General features: G+C 41.6%; 1 protein-coding gene and 1 long non-coding RNA gene across 2 annotated transcripts in view; one reads left to right on the top strand and one right to left on the bottom strand.

The window, feature by feature from the left end:
• The window catches only part of TMEM65 (transmembrane protein 65), a 69858-nt gene extending 67430 nt beyond the window's left edge, over positions 1–2428 (bottom strand). The window contains exon 1 of the mRNA XM_059165675.1: positions 1642–2428. Coding sequence (XP_059021658.1) covers positions 1642–1936 — 295 coding nt within the window. The 5' untranslated portion in view covers positions 1937–2428. The remainder of the gene's footprint in view (positions 1–1641) is intronic.
• A 121-nt stretch (positions 2429–2549) lies between these two features.
• The window catches only part of LOC131826427 (uncharacterized), a 32668-nt gene continuing 13897 nt past the window's right edge, over positions 2550–21320 (top strand). Inside the window, exons 1-2 of the long non-coding RNA XR_009351591.1 lie at positions 2550–3036; positions 20350–20492. This is a non-coding gene — a long non-coding RNA (uncharacterized LOC131826427). The remainder of the gene's footprint in view (positions 3037–20349; positions 20493–21320) is intronic.

Raw genomic sequence — 21320 nt, 5'->3', positions numbered from 1 at the left:
TTGTAACGATGTTAATGCAGAAGAATTCCCAAGAAATTAGTTAGATAAGGCCAAATGTATGTTCAAATAGCGTTGTCCATGGAGAAAACGTTTCTAAAATCAATGTTACAGCATATATGACTGGTTATATTGTTTTCCCAGGAGCATATTTTCAGAGCTCAGTTTTTTAAAACCACACAGTGAGTACACACATACCTTACAAATATGTTAGTATTCAATTACTGCTTCATATAATGGCATGATTACACCCTTAAACACTGAACTGATCATGATGTTACATTTTTCCCTTAAAGCATTGTGCACAGACAATATCTGGAATATCCCGTACTGTAAATTGGTCCACAATTCCCTGAACGTAGGGGAAAAAAAAAAAAAAAAAAAAAAAAAACAGTTCAAAGGCATAACTAAGAAAAAGTTTCCGAAGAAGCAGTATAGTCGGTAAGTCATGCTTATGTGACCTTCCTTCACTCCTGTACATCCGCCAAAGAAACACTTTCAAGTGCGCCTGACAAATAAATGCCATGTTCCTTCCAGTCAATGTTCTCTAAACTTAGGAATGTATGGGATGTTTATGTACCTATCAACTTTGGGGAGGGAGGTAAACTTTTCTTAAAAATGTCAAATACATCAGAATGTGACATACAGCAGCCATGTATTTTGTCTGTATTATGGATTTTGCCTGTACTGCTGTATTTAAACTGCAAAAATATTTGAAGGTGGCCTACTCCTTTCATCCTTTTGATTTACCGAATTCTTAGCTTTTTCACCTGCACTCAAATTCAGACCTACAGCATTCTGCACTGGTTTTAAAAATACCCTATTTTAACATGTTAGCTTAAAAATAGCCTTGCTGTCTCCCTTCCACATTACTTTAAAGCAGAAGTCCGATTCCCGGAAAAACACCTTCTTATTTACTTCATTCTTTCAACCTCTGGGGAAACAACAAAAACCGGAGTTGAACTTGTGCAGCGCCGAACCTACAGGGGCTTGCAAATTATGTATCTGCAGTTGCTGGTCTGATCCATTCTTTCCATTTCCCAGGAAAATGTTTCCTTCGGCTGCTTAGTTTCATACAACTAGCCGTGTGTGCAAACACACAGCTGAGAGCATCTCGGCCTGAGCAGCAATACCCCTTCTTCTGACACCCATACACCTCGGTTTGATAACCTTTCACGAAAGTTTCTTCCTGCCCTCGGGTTTGCAGCCCTTCTCAAGCAGGCACGGCATGCCACCTGCGTGGCTGCACGTGCACAAGAAAGCAGCAAGGGCCTGGCCTGGGGGACAGGAGGGCTGGGGAGGGGAGGCACACACCAAATCAAAGCACAACCAACACAGTATCGGTGCACGATCTGGGCTGAAGCTCGTCTTCTGAGACTGGGAAGGAACCAGCCAAGCGTCGGTCGCGGCTGCCAGGCACGCCCCGCGCCTGTCCTACCTGCCCTAGGGGCACACAGGAGACGGGAAGTCTCCCCCCGCCCCACCAACTCCCGCCCCCAGGCCCGGACATCCCAGGCTCAAGGCCAGGTGGGCGATGGGAGCTGGGGGTAGGGGTCCCGGGCCGAGGGGCCGAGGACTCCCAGGGCGCCGACGAGGGGTGGGGACGCCAGGCCCCCAGGCTCGCCCCTCACTCCACCCCCTTACCTTGCGCGATGGCAATGGACTCGAAGCGGTGCAACTCCTTGAGCAGGCAGCTCCTCTCCGTGGAGTGCAGGCTGTAGATGAAGTCGCGCGCGCCCTGCGCCGTGTTCAGCGCCTCTATGGGCTCCTTCTTGGGGTGGGTGCCCAGCCCTCGGGAGCCTCCGGGGGCCGCGAGCGCCAGCAGCCCCCGCCCGCAGCAGCACCAGGACGGCGGGCGGGGCGCGGCGGCGGCGGCGGCCGGGCCCGGCCTCAGGCTGCGTGCGGTCCGGCTCCTCAGCAGCGGCAGCAGCCGGGACATGGCGGGCTGAGGAGCGGGGACCCCCGCGGCAGTCCGGGAGGGCGATTTCTGGCCAGGCGCGGGGAAGAAGGAGCTAGGCTCGGCCGGACCCCGCCCCGATGTCCTCCTGACTGGCAGCCGAGGCGCCGGGCACCATGCACTCCCCGGGCCCGCGCGGCGATCGCCTCCTTTTCGATCCCCCTTCCCTTCCGAAAGGCCCGCGGCGGCGTCGGTCCCTCGGACGAGAAAAACTTTCTGTGAGGCGGCCGGGCCGGGAGAGGGCGGGTAGGCGGTGCGGGCGGGCGCCTCCCGGTTGAGGAGGGGCGGCGCGGGCGGGCGGGCTTGGCTAGGGTTTGTCTCTGTCAGTTTGATCTTCCAGAGGGATGAGTCAGCCACGCGCCGCCCTCCTTCGGCGCCGCCCTCCCCTCCTGCCGGCTTTCCCACCCTCCTGCCTGCCCTCGTCGGCACTCGGTAGGGCTCCCGCGCCCTCAAAGCCGCCGCGCTCCCAGGCCGCAGCCGCCGCCGCTACCCCTAGCGGCTGCACAAGGGCTAACAGGGCGGGGCGAAGGGACGGGGCGGGGCCGCGCAAGCGCAGTCCCCGAGGTCCCGGGCGGCCCTCCCACGGGAGTTAGGAGGGTGCGCAGGAGTCCCCACCCCTCCCCCGCGTGATGGTGGAGGAACAGAGAGCGCGCATCCCCTCTAAGTGCTGGCGCCACCTTTAAGTCCGACGCAGGGAACGGGGAAAAACAGCATTGGACTTCTTGCTTGGTCGTGGTCCGCTCCGCCCTAGCACCAGGACTAAGCCTGGGGAGTGTTCCAAACAGTGTCCCAGCGGGAGGCCCCGCCTCGCCTGGCAAGGGCCTCGCGGCCGCTCGGAATCTCCCTGAGGGCAGCGTCCTGCTCGGACTTTTGGGGACTGAAGCGCCTACCGTGGCCTCGGCCAGGCACTCGGGTCTTTGAGGCAGCCGCTCTGGGAGCTCCAGAGCGAGGGCGAGGCCAGGAGTTTGAGACTGAGGCCTTGACCCCGAAAACACCCTTCCTCGTCCTGATGCCAGCAGCTTGCAGCCCGTTAATGCTGGAGCGGGAGGCAAGAATGTCACCTTCTCCCGGTGTTTGCCCAGGTTTGTTTTCGTTTGTTTTTTGTTTCTTGTTTTTTCTCTTTGCCAGGGCGAAAAGAATTTTGTGATTCTACACTTCCCACGTGTCCGGGTCCTAAACCTTTTTCAGGGCCACGCTCGAACGGTCTCCCGCTCCATCCTTTCCTTTATCTCCGCCTAAGAAAGGAGATCGCCCCTTTATCTGAATCTAATGACACTTAGGCTTCCTGCCTTAGAGAGCAGATCCACTTAGTAAATCTGCTCAAGTGCAATCAAGATCTAAATCTTACCTTTATCTTATCCGCCGCCGCACTAGCCCAAGACCTCGTATGTAGTAAAAGTGCTATAATTATGTAAGGGCAATATATAAATGTGAGTCGGGGGAGGAGTGTAACCACGAAATCATTCTGTTGCTCTAACTCAGCGGTTCTCAGAGTGTGGTTCGTGGCAGCAGAGCTCGTTAAGCATGCAAATTGGCGTACTCTGCTCTGGACCCCTTGAATCAGAAACGGGTTTGGGCCCAGTCATCTGTGGTTTGTTTGTTTGTTTTAATTTTTATTTATTTATTTTAAAATATTTTATTTATTTATTTGACAGAGAGAGAGCACAAGTAGGCAGAGAGAGAAGGAGAAGCAGGCTCTCCACTGAGCAGGGAGCCGGATGGGGGACTCCATCTCAGGACTCTGGGATCATGACCTGAGCGGAGGGCAGCCGCTTAACCAGTTGAGCCACCCAGGTGCCCCCATCTGTGTTTTAACAAGTCCTCCAGTTAATACAGATGCGCACAAAAGTTTGTGAACCACTGTTCTAACTTAAACATAAAAAGCATTTAAAAAAATTTCAAGGCAGCCTCTCTAGTGTAATAATGACAGTTAAGAATGTACTCTGTGAGGGGTGACTGGCTGGCTCAGTTGAGAGGAACATGTGACTCCTGATCTTGGGGTGGTGAGTTGGAGTCCCACCTTGGGTGTAGAGATGACTTCAAAAAATTAAAAAAAGAAAAGAAAAAATGTGCTTGGTGGAAAATGAAGTTGGGTGTAAAGACGTGTGTCTTGTTTTTGAAACCCTCTGCATTCCCAGTGTGTGTTGGAATCCTCTGTAGGTTATTTAAGTCTCAAATTCTTGGGATTACTACCAACTTCCTCCTGTATCTCTTACCCACAAGGGATTCTGACTTACTGGTCTTGGGGCAGGGCCTGGAAAGTGAGGTTTGGAAAAGCTACTCAGTAAGAACCCATTCCTGACAGTCTTTAGGACACCAGTTTTGTGGGTGGGCTCCAGAAACAGATGGCTGAAAGTTTGACAACTGACTCAACTATCTTCCAAGTGTATTAGTGGTAGATTATTAGAACAGTGGTCCCAATGAATCACGGCTTATGGTATCCAGTCCTTTGTGTAGACCTGTCCCATGTTGACTGTGGACTTGGCCATGTGACCTCCTTTAGCAGGTAAGTGGAACATCACAAACCTAATCTAAGTTCTTGCTCATTGGGACTTGTTGTAATGTGTTTGCTGGGTGATTTATTATTATTCAAGTCTGCTGTAGAAAATAAGAGTCTAAAATGTAGACATAATTTGCTTATGAGACATTACACCTAGGATAAATGGATACATGTTGATCAGAGATAAAAAGAATGGAACAAATGAAATTGCTACTTTAGATACAAAGAAAGAGATAGACCAGGAACTTTAAACATTAATAAGGTAGAGATTATACTACCTCCACACTGACAACTTTGTCATCCCTACATTGGCCACCTACAAGTGACACGCATTTTAGTACCATTGTGACCTCATGTAATCTGTGTAAGAAAAGCAGATAAACCCCTAGCTACTCAGCTAGTGAATGGCCAGTTACAGTTATGCAGACATACTTCTCCTTCATCTCTCTGGCAGAACAGATATATGTTGGTTTCAGGCCCTCCTCTCTTAACTTTCCTCTGTGGTCCTTAGAACCACACCACCTACAGGGAAGACTGGCACAGCAGGGAGGTTAAGACATATGAACACTGGGTAGAACAAAATTCAGATACTGTGGTCTTCCACCTTGCTATACTAAGTATCTCTCCATCTCTTTCCCCTTGCTAGGCAGCTCTTTGTTAGAGTCTAAGATGTCAATCAGATTTCAACTAACTGCAACTGCTGGCTGGTTGCCCAGGATGGCACATTCATGTGGCTGAGGACTGATGCTGGCTATTGGCTGGCTGCATGCTCAGCTGGGACTGTGAACCATTGTACCTTCATTCAGCCCCTCCAGCAAGACAGAACTTCTCCCATGGTAGCTGGCTTCCCTCAAAGTGCATGTCTGAAAAGAACCAGGCCCGTGGCCTTTTCTGACGTATCCTAAGAAGTCAGGCAGAGGGACACTTGGATGGTGTAGTCAGTTAAGCATCCATCTCTTTGTTTCAGCTCAGGTCTGATCTCAGGGTAGTGAGATCAGGCCCTGCAGCAGGCTCCACACTTGGTGGGGAGTCTGCTTGAGTGTCTCTCTCCCTCTGCCCTGCCCCCCTTTTCTCTCTCTCTCTCTCTCTCTCAAATAGATAAATCTTAAAAAAAAAAAAAAAAAAAAGTCATGTAGCATCACTTCAACCTTACTAGCTACCAGCAAGCTACTGGGGCCAGCCAAGATTCAAGAGAAGTCAGTGGAAGCAATGCCAGAGAATTTGGGAACATGTTCTAAAGCTGCCACATAAATGATGTGATTCAGGTGTGTTCATTTGGTTTATAAGCCCATCTGTCCTGTGATCTATGGTACAGTCTGTGTGGTGGTGAACTTGGAGCCTGCCATTGCATCAAGGTAATTCTCCACATGACATTTGCCCTTTGGAATTCAGCTGCCATACATAGAACTCTGGAGTATCCTGCTGGAAAGATCACATGAAAGAGGAGACAACAGCCAATAACCCCAGCTGACTACCAGGCACATGTAACGGGGCCATCTTGGACCATCCAGTCCCAATCAAGATCCAGACGACAGCCTTGCAAAGAGGTTAAGTCATTAGCTCTGGAGCCAGACATCCAGGGTTTGGGTCCTCACTCCGCCATTTACTAGCTCTATAACCTTGAGCTAATAATGCAACCTTTCATGGACACTCATCTGATGGGATAAAGGCATGTTGTTAAATTTGCTCATCTGTTCAATGGAGATAAAATATCTGCTTTATAGGGCTATATTGAGACTAACTGAGTTAGTACATGTAAAGCATTTCAAACAATACCTGGAACATGGTGAGTACTCAATAAATACTAGCTCTCATTATCCAAATTCCTGTGAACCTCTCAGACCTCTAGGATTATGTCTTTGGACCCTAACTGGAGTACTATCTACCTAGCTATCTGGCGCTTAATACACATTTAATGTGTACTAATTGGGCCCCCTATCCATTCCCTTTCTCTGAACATTTGAGTATCCTAAATCTGAGTAAAGAGGGGAGGGTGCGGCATCTGTCTGTGGAGCTATGGAGAAATACAGGGTAAGGCAGGTGCATGTGTGTGGCACGAGGAAGGTCCTGAGGAAATTGTGAGGGTCCCGATGTGGTAGTGCCAGCAGGTTGGAGAAGGTTACAGAGGAGGAAGAGCAGGAGGGCCTGGACTCAGCCTAGCCCGCCCTTTCTTTTAAAGATGACAGACCTCTTGCCTCAGTTAACAATCACTGTCTCCTCCTCGTGAAAAGTTGCTGCTGAATCAACAGTCCACAGTACCTTGCATCATGCAAATACCTTCCAGGGTTGCAGGCATCTGTGTTGCTGGCAGGGCACAAGGCTGTTTGCTGCTTGCGTGTTCTGATACGTTCTTCACCCACTTATTCTGTCCATTTTTAAATTCCCGAGTTGTTGCTTACTTAGTGGGACCTTTAATCATTTATTCTTTTTTTCTTTGACATTTTTTAAATTAATTAATTTATTTTCAGAAAAACAGTATTCATTATTTTTTCACCACACCCATTGCTCCATGCAATCTGTGCCCTCTATAATACCCACCACCTGGTACCCCAACTTCCCACCTCCCCGCCACTTCAAACCCCTCAGATTATTTTTCAGAGTCCATAGTCTCTCATGATTCACCTCCCCTTCCAATTTACCCCAACCCCCTTCTCCTCTCTAACACCCCTTGTCCTCCATGATATTTGTTATGCTTCACAAATAAGTGAAACCATATGATAATTGACTCTCTCTGCTTGACTTATTTCACTCAGCATAATCTCTTCCAGTCCCGTCCATGTGGATACAAAAGTTGGGTATTCATCCTTCCTGATGGAGGCATAATACTCCATAGTGTATATGGACCACATCTTCCTTATCCATTCATCCGTTGAAGGGCATCTTGGTTCTTTCCATAGTTTGGCGACGGTGGCCATTGCTGCTATAAACATTGGGGTACAGATGGCCCTTTTCATGACATCTGTATCTTTGGGGTAAATACCCAGGAGTGCAATGGCAGGGTCATAGGGAAGTTCTATTTTTAATTTCTTGAGGAATCTCCACACTGTTTTCCAAAGAGGCTGCACCAACTTGCATTCCCACCAACAGTGTAAGAGGGTTCCCCTTTCTCCACATCCTCTCCAACACATGTTTTTTCCTGTTTTGTTAATTTTGGCCATTCTAACTGGTGTAAGGTGATATATCAATGTGGTTTTAATCTGAATCTCCCTGAGGGCTAGTGATGATGTACATTTTTTCATGTGTCTGCTAGCCATTGGTATGTCTTCATTGGAGAAGTGTCTGTTCATGTCTTCTGCCCATTTTTTTGATATGATTGTTTTGTGTGTGTTGAGTTTGAGGAGTTCATTATAGATCCTGGATATCAACCTTTTGTCTGTACTGTCATTTGCAAATATCTTCTCCCATTCCGTGGGTTGCTTCTTTGTTTTCTTGACTGTTTCCTTTGCTGTGCAGAAGCTTTTGATTTTGATGAAGTCCCAAAAGTTTATTTTCGCTTTTGTTTCCTTTGCCTTTGGAGATATATCTTGAAAGAAGTTGCTGTGGCTGATATAGAAGAGATTACTGCCTATGCTCTCCTCTAGGATTCTGATGGATTCATTTATTCTGCCCACAGTTTTATAGTTCCCTTTTGGCACGTCTCATCCCTCGGGTTTCTGCCTTAGGATCCTGACCCCTGGAACTCCCCAGCACCATCAGAGCTGTGGTACATGGATTGCTGCTTCCCAATGAAAAGCACAAAAGCTGGTTAGGAAAATTAAAGAAGACTTAAATAAATGGAGAGAAATACCAGTTAAAGTTTGGAAAACGCAATAGTATACAATGTCTCCCGGAATTAATCTATAAATTCAGTGCAATGCAAATCACAATCCCAGCTGGGTTTGTGTCCCTGTATGTGTGTGTATGAAATTGTCAAACTGATAGAGTAAAATTTACATTGAAATGCAAATGGAGGCCATAAAGCATACAGAAATAGCATGGGTCCCCCAAGTTCATATCCTAACTCTTAATACCTACTAACTATATCAATTGGACAAGTTGTTTATCTTTCTAAGCCTTGGTTATGAGTTTCTTGTTATTTCTTAAAATCTACTCTAAGAATCATGAGGTTGGAAAGAGGTAATATATGTAAAACACAGGGCATAATATCTAATATGTAGTAGGTGCTCAACAAATGATAGGTAGTATTAAAAGGCAGTAAGATTAAAAAACTAGTGTTATCAATAAATAGTATATCTAGAAGTATCAGAGGCCCATATAACTTTAGAGCTAAAAGAAGGAGAATCCAACTAGATCTCTACTTGGATTTTCTCAACATGCCCACATCAGTGGTTCTTTCCTTGCAGTCTAGCTGTGCAGTTACCAAAGAACAAAGCTGGAGATACAAATGTGGGAATGGTCAGCATCCAGGTATCATTTAAAGCTATAGAACTGGCCAGGTTCCCACTGGGGTAAAGGTGGAGATGAGGAGAGGGTCTGCGGCTTCCCTGGGATCTTCACCCCTGAGAGACTGGAAGAGGCAGAGGAACCAGCAAGGCAGGAGGAAAACCAGAGGGTGGTGGTGGTCAGATCATTAAAGACCTGGTGTGATATTGGTCATTACTATTCTTGGGCTATTGAATTTTTTTTTTTAACTCTCTCCTTTGCACTTGTACCTGTTACTTGAATTGTTTATGGTAAATGTATGTAATTTGTTTTAAAAAACAAAGCTTTTATTTAAAGAACTACAAAACACCTGAGAAATGCAAAATAAACCCTGAAGGGACAATCTCTCTTTTGGATCCTTTGCATTCCTCTACACCAGTCATTTAATACTACCTCTCATCTAAGGATTTCATCTGCATATTAGAAAGTGCCCATCAGAGGTCAAGAAATAGTACCTCATGGAAGCAAGATAGAAAATATAAGAGAGTGGCTATCAATTGGAGCCCAAAACTCCTATAGTCAATTTCACACTCCATGAAGCTCATATTTATCTGTCCTTAAGCATACTGATGGCCAACAAGACTGACTGTCCCACGCTTACCATGAAAAGTACACCTGCACACCAGATGCTCACACACACGCATGCCACACACACCTAACTGAGTTCCTGAGGGCAATATTTTGTAACATGTTTTTCCTTCCCAGTTTCCCCATCATGTTTGAGGTTGGGGAATAATATTGATCAAAGCAAATATAAACAGTATGGCTATGAAATGCCTTCTTTGCAAACTTTAAACTCGAGTTCTTAGGGAGGCTTCAAATATTTAGATGCTGCAAGTACTATTTTTGAAAATGACTCTATCTGTGAGCCCAGCAGGGAGGTCAGTGGAGGGATTGTGGATGTTTCTGTTTGTTTTAGAAAGAAAACAAGGCATTGATTGAGACTCTTCTTGAACATCTTTTCAAAGAGACTTACCAGATCATCCCCAAACTCTATCTGAATGTCATATATATTGACAATTCTCCGTAGCAGCCACCAAGTTAGGCAGTAGAAGGATGAAAATAAAAAGGCACTTTGTTTAAAGCCAGATTTTCTATTTACAATTTAATATTTTCAATGCTATAAATAAATTACTGCGGTTCAACAGTATCCAATTCTCAGGGCCAGAGAGGATTATTCTTTCCTGCACCCTTGAAACTAGGGGTAACTGTGTGACTTGCTTTGGCCAGTGATTGGAAACCTGACGTACTTCACCTCCAAATACAGGTACTTCATTGCCTGTGCTCAGCCATTCTCCCCTCTCCTAAGGCGGTGAGAGTCACAACATGTGCTGAAATGGAAGTTCTATAAAACTGATGACACTGGGAGAAGTGAATCAGTATAGGAGAATAGCTGCCCAGGAGAGCTGCCCCAATCCATAGCAGATTCTGCATGACGCAGATAGAAACCTCTGTGTTCGGTCAGTGCGATCAAGGGATTCCTCTTTATTGCCGCAAAAGCTCCAGTATCATGAGTAATCCAGCTCTTGTTTGGCTCTTTCTCTTACCTTTATAAAGTTGAATGCCTTCTTTCACTCCTGCTATTTTTCTAAAGGGAGGACCTTTTGGCTCCAGTGTGTTTGTATTTTCTGGGTAGCATATAGGGAGACAGGGTCCTCTTTTCCTCTTGTTTCTGAGTTTTATGTGAATCTAGCACCCCAGGTAGTTTTGGGAGTCAACAGCATTAAGGACGTGGGTTAAACCCATGTAGGCGGGTAAAGTTGTCTATAGCAAACGTGTGAATGAAAACATAAGAGGACAGAGACACAGGGAACAACATCCGTTAAGGGATAAGCAGTGGAAGAAGAAATAACCAAGGAAAGTAGGTGAGATGATGTGACAAAAGAAAAAAAAAATCTGGCCACAGAAACCAAAGGATGATAAAGTTTCTAGAATAAGTGGTCTAGAGTATCAAATGCAGCAGCAACATAAAGACAAGACAAGGAAGTACTTATTAGAAATGGTGAGTTGAGCACATAATTATGACCCCTTTATAATAAAAGTGTTATAAAATGAATATAAATGAGTCTTCTTAAAAAGGCATACCCTTGTAAGCATGGAGTTAATGGGAGAAGAGGAAGAGCTGACAGCATTACAGAAATACAACATGGAGAGCAGATGGAGGAGTGTTAATTAACCTGGTGGACCAGAGAAAGGTGCGAACTAAGCCAAAATGGAGCAACCCACCAGGAGGTTAATTTGAGCAACAGTCTCAAGAAAGTACCGAAATTGGAGTCACCAGATACCGCTGAAGGTTGAGATTTAACTGAGCTAAAATCAAAATGAATATTTTTAAAGGGATGCTTATGAAGCCATCTCCCCTTCTACATCCTGTAGAGCTGGAAAGGTGCCGCTTCCTGACTCCGGCAGGAATCCAGAAGTTTACTAGCCAAGAGACCCTGGGCTTAAGGGCACTAGAAACACCTGAGGGCAGGGCGCCTGGGTGGCTCAGTGGGGTAAAGCCTTTGCCTTTGGCTCAGGCCCTGGTCTCAGGGTCCTGGGATCGAGCCCCACATCAGACTCTCTGCTTAGCAGGGAGCCTGCTTCCCCTCTCTCTCTGCCTGCCTCTCTGCCTACTTGTGATCTCTGTCTGTCAAATAAATAAATAAAATATTTTTTTAAAAAAAGGAAAGAAAGACCTGAGGTCAAGGGAGGTACAACTCAAGAGATTAAGTGAGTATTACATTCTGACTCCTGGGTCTCCTGGGTCCCTTGTCACTCCTCTGCTCTGCTTCAAGGAGAGTATGGTAGCCTTACTACTGGAGGGGTCCTCTTTGAGCACCCAATAAAACAGCTCAGCCAGACCACCCAACAGTGAATCCACCAATTAACCAGCTCTGCCAATTACAGTTTCTAAACAGCTTTTCATTGTCTCTCTCTTAAATACAAAATATTAGCCAAGAATTTAAAATCACAAGTTGGTTGAAGAAAGCCTTCAGGACAGAACAAAACTAGCTAACGTTTAAAAAAAAAAAATGTGTCTGGGGCACGGGTGGCTCAGTTGGTTAAGTATCTGCTTTCAGTTCCGGTCATTATCCCAGGGTCCTGGGATCAAGCCCCACTTTGGACTCTCAGCTCAGCAGGGAGCCTGCTTCCCCCACCTCTCTCTGCCTGCCTGTCTGCCTACTTGTGATCTTTCTCTGTGTGTCAAATAAATAAATAAATAAATAAATAAAATCTTTAAAAAGAAAAAAAGAAAAGACAAAGGTGCCAAGAATACACAATGGAAGAAAGTAAAATCTCTTCAATATGTGGTGTTGGGAAAACTAGATAGCCACATGCAAAAGAATGAACTTGAACCTTTACAACATACACAAAAATCAATTCAAAGCAGATTAAAGACTTAAATGTAAGACATGAAACCATAAAACTCCTAGAAGAAAAGATAAGGGTAAGCTTCTTGACACTGGTCATATAACACCAAAGTACAGGCAACAAAAGCAAAAATAAACAAGTGGGAATACATTAAACTTAAAAGCTTCTGCACAGCAAAGGAAACAATCAACAAAATGAAAGGGCTATCTACAGAGTAAGAGAAAATATTTGCAAACTATATATCTGATAAGGGGTTAATATCCAAAGTATATAGGGAACTCTATAACACAATCACAAAAACAAAAATAATTTGAGAGACTCTGGGGAATCAACTTAACTTATCATCAACTTAATATAGACTGCTAAATGCGTAAGATGTTATGTACAAACCTAAAGGTAGCCACAAATAAAAAACCAGTACAGATATGCAAAAAATAAAGAAAAAGGAATCCAATATATCACTAAAAAACACAACAAAACAAAACAAAAAACCTGAAAACCATGAGAAAAGAGAGCAAGAGAAGAAAGGAGCAGAGAAGAACTACAAAAACAGCTATAACACAAGCTTAAAAATAGCAATAAGTACATAACCTATCAGGAGTTATTTTGGGGGGTAGATTTATGGACATTGGGGAGGGTATGTGCTATGGTGAGTGCTATGAAGTGTGTAAGCCTGGCAATTCACAGACCTGTACCCCTGGGGATAAAAATACATTAAATGTTTATAAAAAATTTATAAAAATGTTATTTAGAATGTAAACGGACTCAGCACTTCAATGAAAAGACATAAGATGATAGAATGGATAAAAAAAGAAAGACCTATCAGGGCGCCTGGATGGTGTAGTCAGTTAAGCATTCAACTCTTGGTTTTAGCTCTGATGGTGATCTTAGGGTCTTGGGATCAAGCCCTAAGATCACATATATGGTTAAGCTCCATGCTCAGCACAGAATGTGCTTGAGATTTTTCTCTCCCTCTGCCCCTGCTTCTCATGCTTTCTCTCTCTTTAAAATAAATAAATAAATCTTTTTTTTTTTTTGAAGACCCCTCTATATACTGCCTACAAAAAAACTCAGACTTAAAGATACAGCACGCAGATTGAAAATGAAGAGATGGAAAAGCATTTATCATACAAATGGAGGTGAAAATAAATCTGGGGTAGCAATGTTTATGTTGGACAAAATAGATTTTAAAACAAGAAACAAAGAAAGATACTATATAATCATAAAGGGAATGATCCAACAAGAAGATATAATAAGTGTAAATATTTACGTTCCCAACCCAGGAGTACCCAAATACATAAAGCAGCCAATAAGAAACATAAAAGAAGTAATCAATAGTAATAAAATAATAGTAGACTTTAACACCCCACCTACATCAGGGGGTAGATCATTCAAACAGAAAATCAGCAGAAAAGAAGACATCCTGATGGCCAACAGACACACGAAAAAGTACTCCACATCACTTGGCATCAGAGAAATACGAATCAAAACCACAATGAGATATCACCTCACACCAGTCAGAATGGCTAAAATTAACAAGTCAGAAAATGACAGATGCTGGTGAGGATGCAGAGAAAGGGGAACCCTCCTACACTGTTGGTGGGAATGCAAGCTCATGCAACCACTCTGGAAAACAGCATGGAGGTTCCTCAAAAAGTTGCAAATAGAGCTACCCTATGACCCAGCAATTGCACTACTGGTTATTTACCCTAAAGATACAAACGTAGTGATCCGAAGGGGCACATGCACCCAAATGTTTATAGCAGCAATATCTACAATAGCTAAACTATGGAAAGAACCTAGATGTCTATCAACAGATGAATGGATAAAGATGTGGTATATATACACAATGGAATACTATGCAGCCATCAAAAGAAATGAAATCTTGCCATTTGCGACGGCATGGATGGAACTAGAGGGTATCAGGTTTAGTGAAATAAGTAAATCGGAGAAACTATCATATGATCTCCCTAATATGAGGAAGTGGAGATGCAATGTGGGGGGTTTGGGGGGTAGTAAAAGAATAAATGAAAGAAGATGGGATTGGGAGGGAGACAAACCATAAGTGACTCTTAATCTCACAAAACAAACTGAGGGTTTCTGGGGGGTGGGGTTATGGACATCAGGGAGGGTATGTACTATGGTGAGTGCTGTGAAGTGTGTAAACCTGGTGATTCACAGACCTGTACCCCTGGGGATAAAAATACATTATATGTTTATAAAAAAATTTAAAAATTAAAAAAAAAAAATCAGCAGAGACAGTAGCTCTGAATGACACATTGGACCAGATGGATCTAATATATATATTCATAATATTCCACCTAAAACAGCAGAATATACATTCTTTTCAAGTGCACATGCAACATTCTCCAGAATACATCATATATTAGGCCACAAAACAAGTCTCAATGAATTCAAAAAGATTGAAGACATATAATGCATCTTTTCTGACCATAACACCATGTAACTAGAAACCAAGCACAAGAGAAAGTCTGGAAAGAGCCCAAAACATGGAGGTTAAATAACGTGCTATTAAACAATGAATGGATCAACCACGGAAACCCAAAGAGGAAATCCAAAAATACACGTAGATAAACGAAAATGAAAACACAATGATCCAAAATCTTTGGGATGCAGAAAAAGCTGTTCTAAGTGGGAAGTTTATAGCAATACAGGTCTACTCAAGAAGTAAGAAAAGTCTCAAATAACCTAACTTTACGCCTAAGAGAGCAGGAAAAAGAAGAATAAACAAAATCTAAAACCAGTAGAAGGAAATAAATAATAAAGATTAAAGCAGAAATAAACAATATAGAAACTAAAAAACAATAGAAGGGCTCAATGAAACCAGGAACTGGTTCTTTTTATCCCCCTTTTAAAAAAATTAACATAAAATGTATTATTTGTTTCAGGGGTACAGGTCAGTGAATCATCAGTCTTACACAACTCACAGCACAGCACTTACCATAACACATACCCTCCCAAATGTCCATCACCCAGGCACCCTATACATCCTACACCCCTCCCTTCCAGCAACCCTCAGTTTGTTTCCTGAGGTTAAGAGTCTCTTATGGTTTGTCTCCCTCCCCTGTCCCATTTTGTTTCATTTTTCCCTCTTTTCCCCCCACAATCCCCTGCCCTACCTCTCAAATTCCTCAGATCAGAGAGATCATGTAACAACTGTCTTTCTCTACTTGACTTATTTCGCTTAGCATAATACCCTCTAGCTCCAACCACATCATTTTTAATGGCTGCATAGTATTCCATTATATATATATAGATAGATAGATAGATATAGATATATCTATATATATATGCACCCATATATAGATAGATATATAGATAGATCTCGTGTCTTCTTTATCCATTCATCTGTTGATGGACATCATCCTGGCACTTTCCATAGTTTGGCTATTGTGGACATTGCTGCTATAAACATTGGGATGCACACATCCTTTTAGATCACTACACTTGTATCTTTAGGGTAAATACCCAGTAGCACAATTGTTGGGTTGTAGGGTAGCTTTATTTTCAACTTTTTGAGGAACCTCCATACTGTTTCAGGAGCTCATTCTTTGAAAAGATCAACTAAAGTGATAAAACTTTAAGCCAGCCTCATAAAAAGAATGGGTTGTGGGGGAGATGACTCAAATAAACAACATCAGAAGTGAAAAAGAAGGAATAATAACCAACACCACAGAAATAGAGGATTATAAGAGAATATCATGAAAAACTATATGCCAACAAATTGGAAAACCTAGAAGAAATGGATAAATTTGTAGAAACATATAATTTTCCAAAGCTGAATCCAAGAAGAAATAGACAATTTGAACAGACCTATTACCAGCAATGAAATTGAATCAGTAATCAAAAAACTCCCAACAAACAAAAGTCCAGGATCAGACAGTTTCAAAGGTGAATTCCACCAAACATTAAAGAAGAGTTAATACCTATTCTCTCAAACTTTTCCACAGAGTAGAAGAGGAAGGAAAGGGTCCAAATTTATGAGGCCAGCATCACCCTGATAACAGCCACATAAAGACACTACATAAGAAGAGAACAGCAAGCCAATATCTTTGATGAATATAGATGCAAAAATCCTCAACAAAATGTTAGCAAGCCAAATCCAACAATACATTAAAAAAATTATTCACCATGATCAAGTGGAATTTATTCCTGGTATACAAGGGTGGTTCAATGTTTATAAATAATTATTGTGATACAATGCATCAACAAGAGAAAGGAGAAAAAAACTCTACGATTATTTCAATAGATGCAGAAAAACTATTTGACAAATTATGACATCCATTCTTGATTAAAAGCCCTCAACAAAGTTGGAAGAACTTTGGCAGGAACATAGCTCAATGTAATAAAGGCCTTAGGTGAAACAACCACAGCTTACATCAAACTCAGTGGTGAAAAACAGTGTTTTTCTACTAAGGTCAGGAACAAGACAAGTATGTCCACTCTCACTACTACTTTTATTCAACATGGTACTGGAAGTCCTAGCTGTACAGTCAAACAAACAAACAAACAAACAAAGAAATAAAAGGTATCCAAATTCATAAGGAAGAAGTAAAACTTTCACTATTTGAAGATAACATGAATATATATATAGAATATCCTAAATACTACACACACACACACACACACAATTAGAACTGATACATGAATTCAGTGAGGTTGCAGGTTACAAAATCAATATACAGAAATCCATTGCATTACTATACATTAATAATGAAGTAGCAGAAAGAGAAATTAAGAAAAGCCATCAAAGAAATCCCATCTACAATTACATGAAAAATAATAAAATGCCTAGGAATAAACATAACCAAGAAGTGAAAGTCCTATACTCTGAAAACTATAAGACATGTTGTAAAAAACTGAAGATGACACAAGCAAATGGCAAGCTATTCCATAATCATGGGTTGGAAGAACAAATGCTGTTAAAATGTCCATACTACCCAAAGCAATCTACATACTTAATGCAATTCCTATGAAGATACCAATAGCATTTTTCACAGATCTATAACAAACAATCCTAAAATTTATGTGGAGCCACAAAAGACCTCAAATAGACAAAGAACTCTTGAAAGAGAATGAAACTGGAGGTATCAGAATCCCAGATTTCAAGATATACTGTGAAGCTGTAGTAATCAAAATACTATGGCACTAGCACAAAAACGACACATAGATCAATGTAACATAATGTGGAGTCCACATCTTCTTTATCCATTCGTCTGTTGAAGGGCATCTCAGCCCTTTCCACAGTTTGACAACTGTGAGCATTGCTGCTATGAACATTAGGGTACATATGGCCCTTCTTTTCACTACATCTGTATCTTTGGGGTAAATATCCAGTAGTGCAATTGCAGGGTCATAGGGTAGCTCTATTTTTAATTTTTTGAGGAATCTCCACAATGTTTTCCAAAGTGGCTGCACCAACTTTCCTTCCCACCAACAGTGTAAGAGTGCTCCCCTTTCTCCACATCCTTTCCAACATTTGTTGTTTCCTACCTTGTTAATCTTTGCCATTCTAACTGGTGTAAGGTGGTATCTCAATGTGATTTTGATTTGAATCTCCCTGATGGCTAATGATGATGAACATTTTTTCATGTGTCTGTTAGCCATTTGTATGTCTTCATTGGAGAAGTGTCTGATCATGTCTTTTGCCCATTTTTTCACATGGTTGTCTGTTTTTTGGGTGTGGAGTTTGAGAAGTTCTTTATAGATGAATACCCAACTTTTGCATCAACATGGATGGGACTGGAGGAGATTATGCTGAGTGAAATAAGTCAAGCAGAGAAAGTCAATTATCGTATGGTTTCACTTACTTGTGGAACATAAGGAATAGTATGGAGGACATTAAGAGAAGGAAAAGAAAAGTGAATTGGGGGAAATTGGAGGGTGAGATGAACTAAGAGAGACTGTGAACTCTGAGAAACAAACTGAGGGTTTTAGAAGGAAGGGAAGTGAGGGGATGGATGAGCTTGGTGGTGGGTATTAAGGAAGGCACGTATTGCATGGAGCACTGGGTGTCGTACATAAACAATGAATCTTGGAACACTGCACCAAAAACTAATGATGTGTTAAATACAGTTTTCTTTTCATGATTAGTGGTTGTATTTTTCTAATTGTTCTATGTATACTTTAGAAAGTATTACACTGTTCAAATAATAGATATAAAACTCATGTTTGTTCAATATGGTGTGTGGCATCATTTATAGAGTTTGGGCATGGGCTTTTGTTAGGGACTCTATGGTAAAATTGTGTCTACAGAAAAATCAGAATAAATTTTCAACATTGCAAAAAAAAAAAAAAAAAAAAAACCTAATGATATATTTTACGGTGACTAACATAACACAATTAAAAAAAAAAGAAAAGAATACAGAGCCCAGAAAGATTAATGCAACAGAATTGAGAGCCCAGAAATAAATCCATGGTTATATGGTCAATTAATCTTCAATGAAGGAGGCAAGATTATGCAATGGAAAAAAAAAACAGTCTCTTCAACAAATGGTGTTGGGAAAACTGGACAGCTGCATGCAAGAGGATGAAATTGGATCACTTTCTTACACCATATACAAAAATAAACTCAAAATGGATTAAGGACCTAAATGTGAGGCCTGAAATCAGGAAAACCCTTAAAGACAGCCCAGGTAGTAATTTCTCTGACATTGGCCATAGGAACATTTTTCTAGATATGTCTTCTATGGCAAGCGAAACAAAAGCAAAAATAAGCCATTATGACTATATTAATATAAAACTTGCACAGCGAAGGAAACAATCAATAAAATTAAAGGAAGAGGTACTGAATGGGAGAAGATATTTGCAAATGACATATCTGACATATCTGATAAAGGATTAGTATCCAAAATATATGAAGAACATATACAACTCAACAGCAAAAACAAAAACAAATACAAAAATCAGATTTTTTTAATGGGCAAAAGACATGAACAGATATTTCCCCTGAAAGTACATACAAATGGCCACCAGGCATATGAGAAGTTGTTCAGTTGTTCAACATCACCAGTCACCAGGAAAATGTAAATCAAAACCACAATGAACTCTCACTTCACACCTGTTAAGATGGCAAGTATCAAAAGATAAGAGATAACAAGTGTTGGAGAGGGTGTGGAGAAAAGGGAACTCTTATATGATGCTGATGGGAACTGATACAACTATTGTGGAAAAAGTATGTGGGTTCCTCAAAAAATTAAAAATAAAACTGCCATATGATCAAGCAATTTCCCTTCTGGGTGTGTATCTAAATGAAGTGAAGTCATTGTCTTCAAGAAAATCTGCACTCCATGTTCATTGTAGCACAATAGCCAAGATATGGAAACAACCTAGGTGTCTGTCAACAGATGAACGGACAAAGGAAATGTGGTATATTGTTAAAATAAGATGGAGATCTCTGAGACAGACAAAACCATGGAAGTCACATAAGCAAAACTTAAGCTACCTTATTTCATGACTGTAAACAATACTTAACGTAAGTTATTTCATGTGTATGCCTCTGACCATCCTAAGTGAAACTTAAATCGTCTTCCTAAAATGGTGTAAGATAGTGTAAGTTAATCACTTTTAACTAATATCCTGCTGTATGGAAAATCCCACTGTAGTAACCACTTACTGTAAAGGTTAAACAATTTCTTCATTTTCACCTTAGAAGCCATACTGTAATATCATGCTTATGAATGTATATGAGTTTGGGGTCTGAAGTTTCCCTGTTTGCAGTTTGTTTCTTGCTCAGTCAAACTTTCGCATCAAGTTCTCAGAATTTTCTTTTGGCAATATATGTAGAAATATTATTCATCCATAAAAAAGAAGGAAATCCTGCCGTTTGCAACAACATTGATGAACCTGGAGGATATTATGCTAAGTGAATAAGCCAGATGCAGAAAGACAAATGCTTTTTTAAAAAATCATGCTGGACAACCTAAATATATACAATTTTTATTTCTAAATCACACTTCAATAAAGCTTAGGGGGAAAATGGTGAAAGGCTTATTTGGTGAAAGACTCGTGACTCTTTGACCTGCAAGTGCAAAGCAGTCCTAGAACAGAAAGTGGCTAAATGAAGTTGTGCTTACTACGATCTTTATCACCTTTTCAGATCCAATCAGGACTTCAATTTCCTGGAACTGTTTCCTGGACAGTCTCTGCTCCACCATTTGAAAAGAACTTCAAAGGACTAATATTAACCCATACTGGGTTCAGGAGAGGGATAACTCTACTTTCTACCTCCTCACTTCCCAGGTACTATAAAATTAGATTAGGTCTGCTGATCAGTTTCATTGTAATAGCAACCACTTTGTAGTATCACCACATGGAAGCTAATGCTTAGTATGCTAAGTAATTTGCATACTTCATCTCATTTAATCCTCTTGGCTTTACAAAGTAGCTCTTTCTAAATCTCCAGCTTAAAGATCATAATAACATGAAGATTACAGTTTACCATCATTAAGTACTTACTGTGTTCCTGGTACTGTTCTGAACTTTTAGTATAGATTACCTCTCTTTATCTTCATTAATAAACCCATTAGGTAGAACTATTTTTAGTCCTTATTTTTTAGAACTGAAACTAGAGGTAAAGACAGGTTAAGGAACTTGTTCAAGGTCACGTAGCTAATAAATAATGGATGGCATTTAAACCTGTGGTCTCTGTGAATCCAGAGTTCAAGCTTTTTCCCCCCTCCAAAGACCCAGCCAAGTTCAGACACAACATGTTGACCTTAGAGCCAAGCCACCACAGCTTTCTCTTTGTATGAGTTTCAAGGTGTTTCAAAATCATAAGTCTATTCCTCCTCTTGATAGCTCCAGTGGCAACTTCTCTTAGTAAATTATCTTTTGCCTGATTAGCTTCACCTTTATCATTACCCTTTTAACTGACCCAAATTATTTTTTTAATGTAATGTTGTCCCGGAAACACTGGAAAACATATCATTTGAGTAAAAATTATATAAGATAATATACACAAATAAAGACAATACACTAATATATACAATGGAATACTATGCAGTCATCAAAAGAAATGAAATCTTGCCATTTGTGACGACGTGGGTGGAACTAGAGGGTATCATGCGT

The sequence above is a fragment of the Mustela lutreola genome, chromosome 3 (assembly GCF_030435805.1).
Source record: "Mustela lutreola isolate mMusLut2 chromosome 3, mMusLut2.pri, whole genome shotgun sequence".
NCBI classification, from domain to species: Eukaryota; Metazoa; Chordata; class Mammalia; order Carnivora; family Mustelidae; genus Mustela; species Mustela lutreola.
This window is presented reverse-complemented; position numbering and strand designations above follow the sequence as displayed.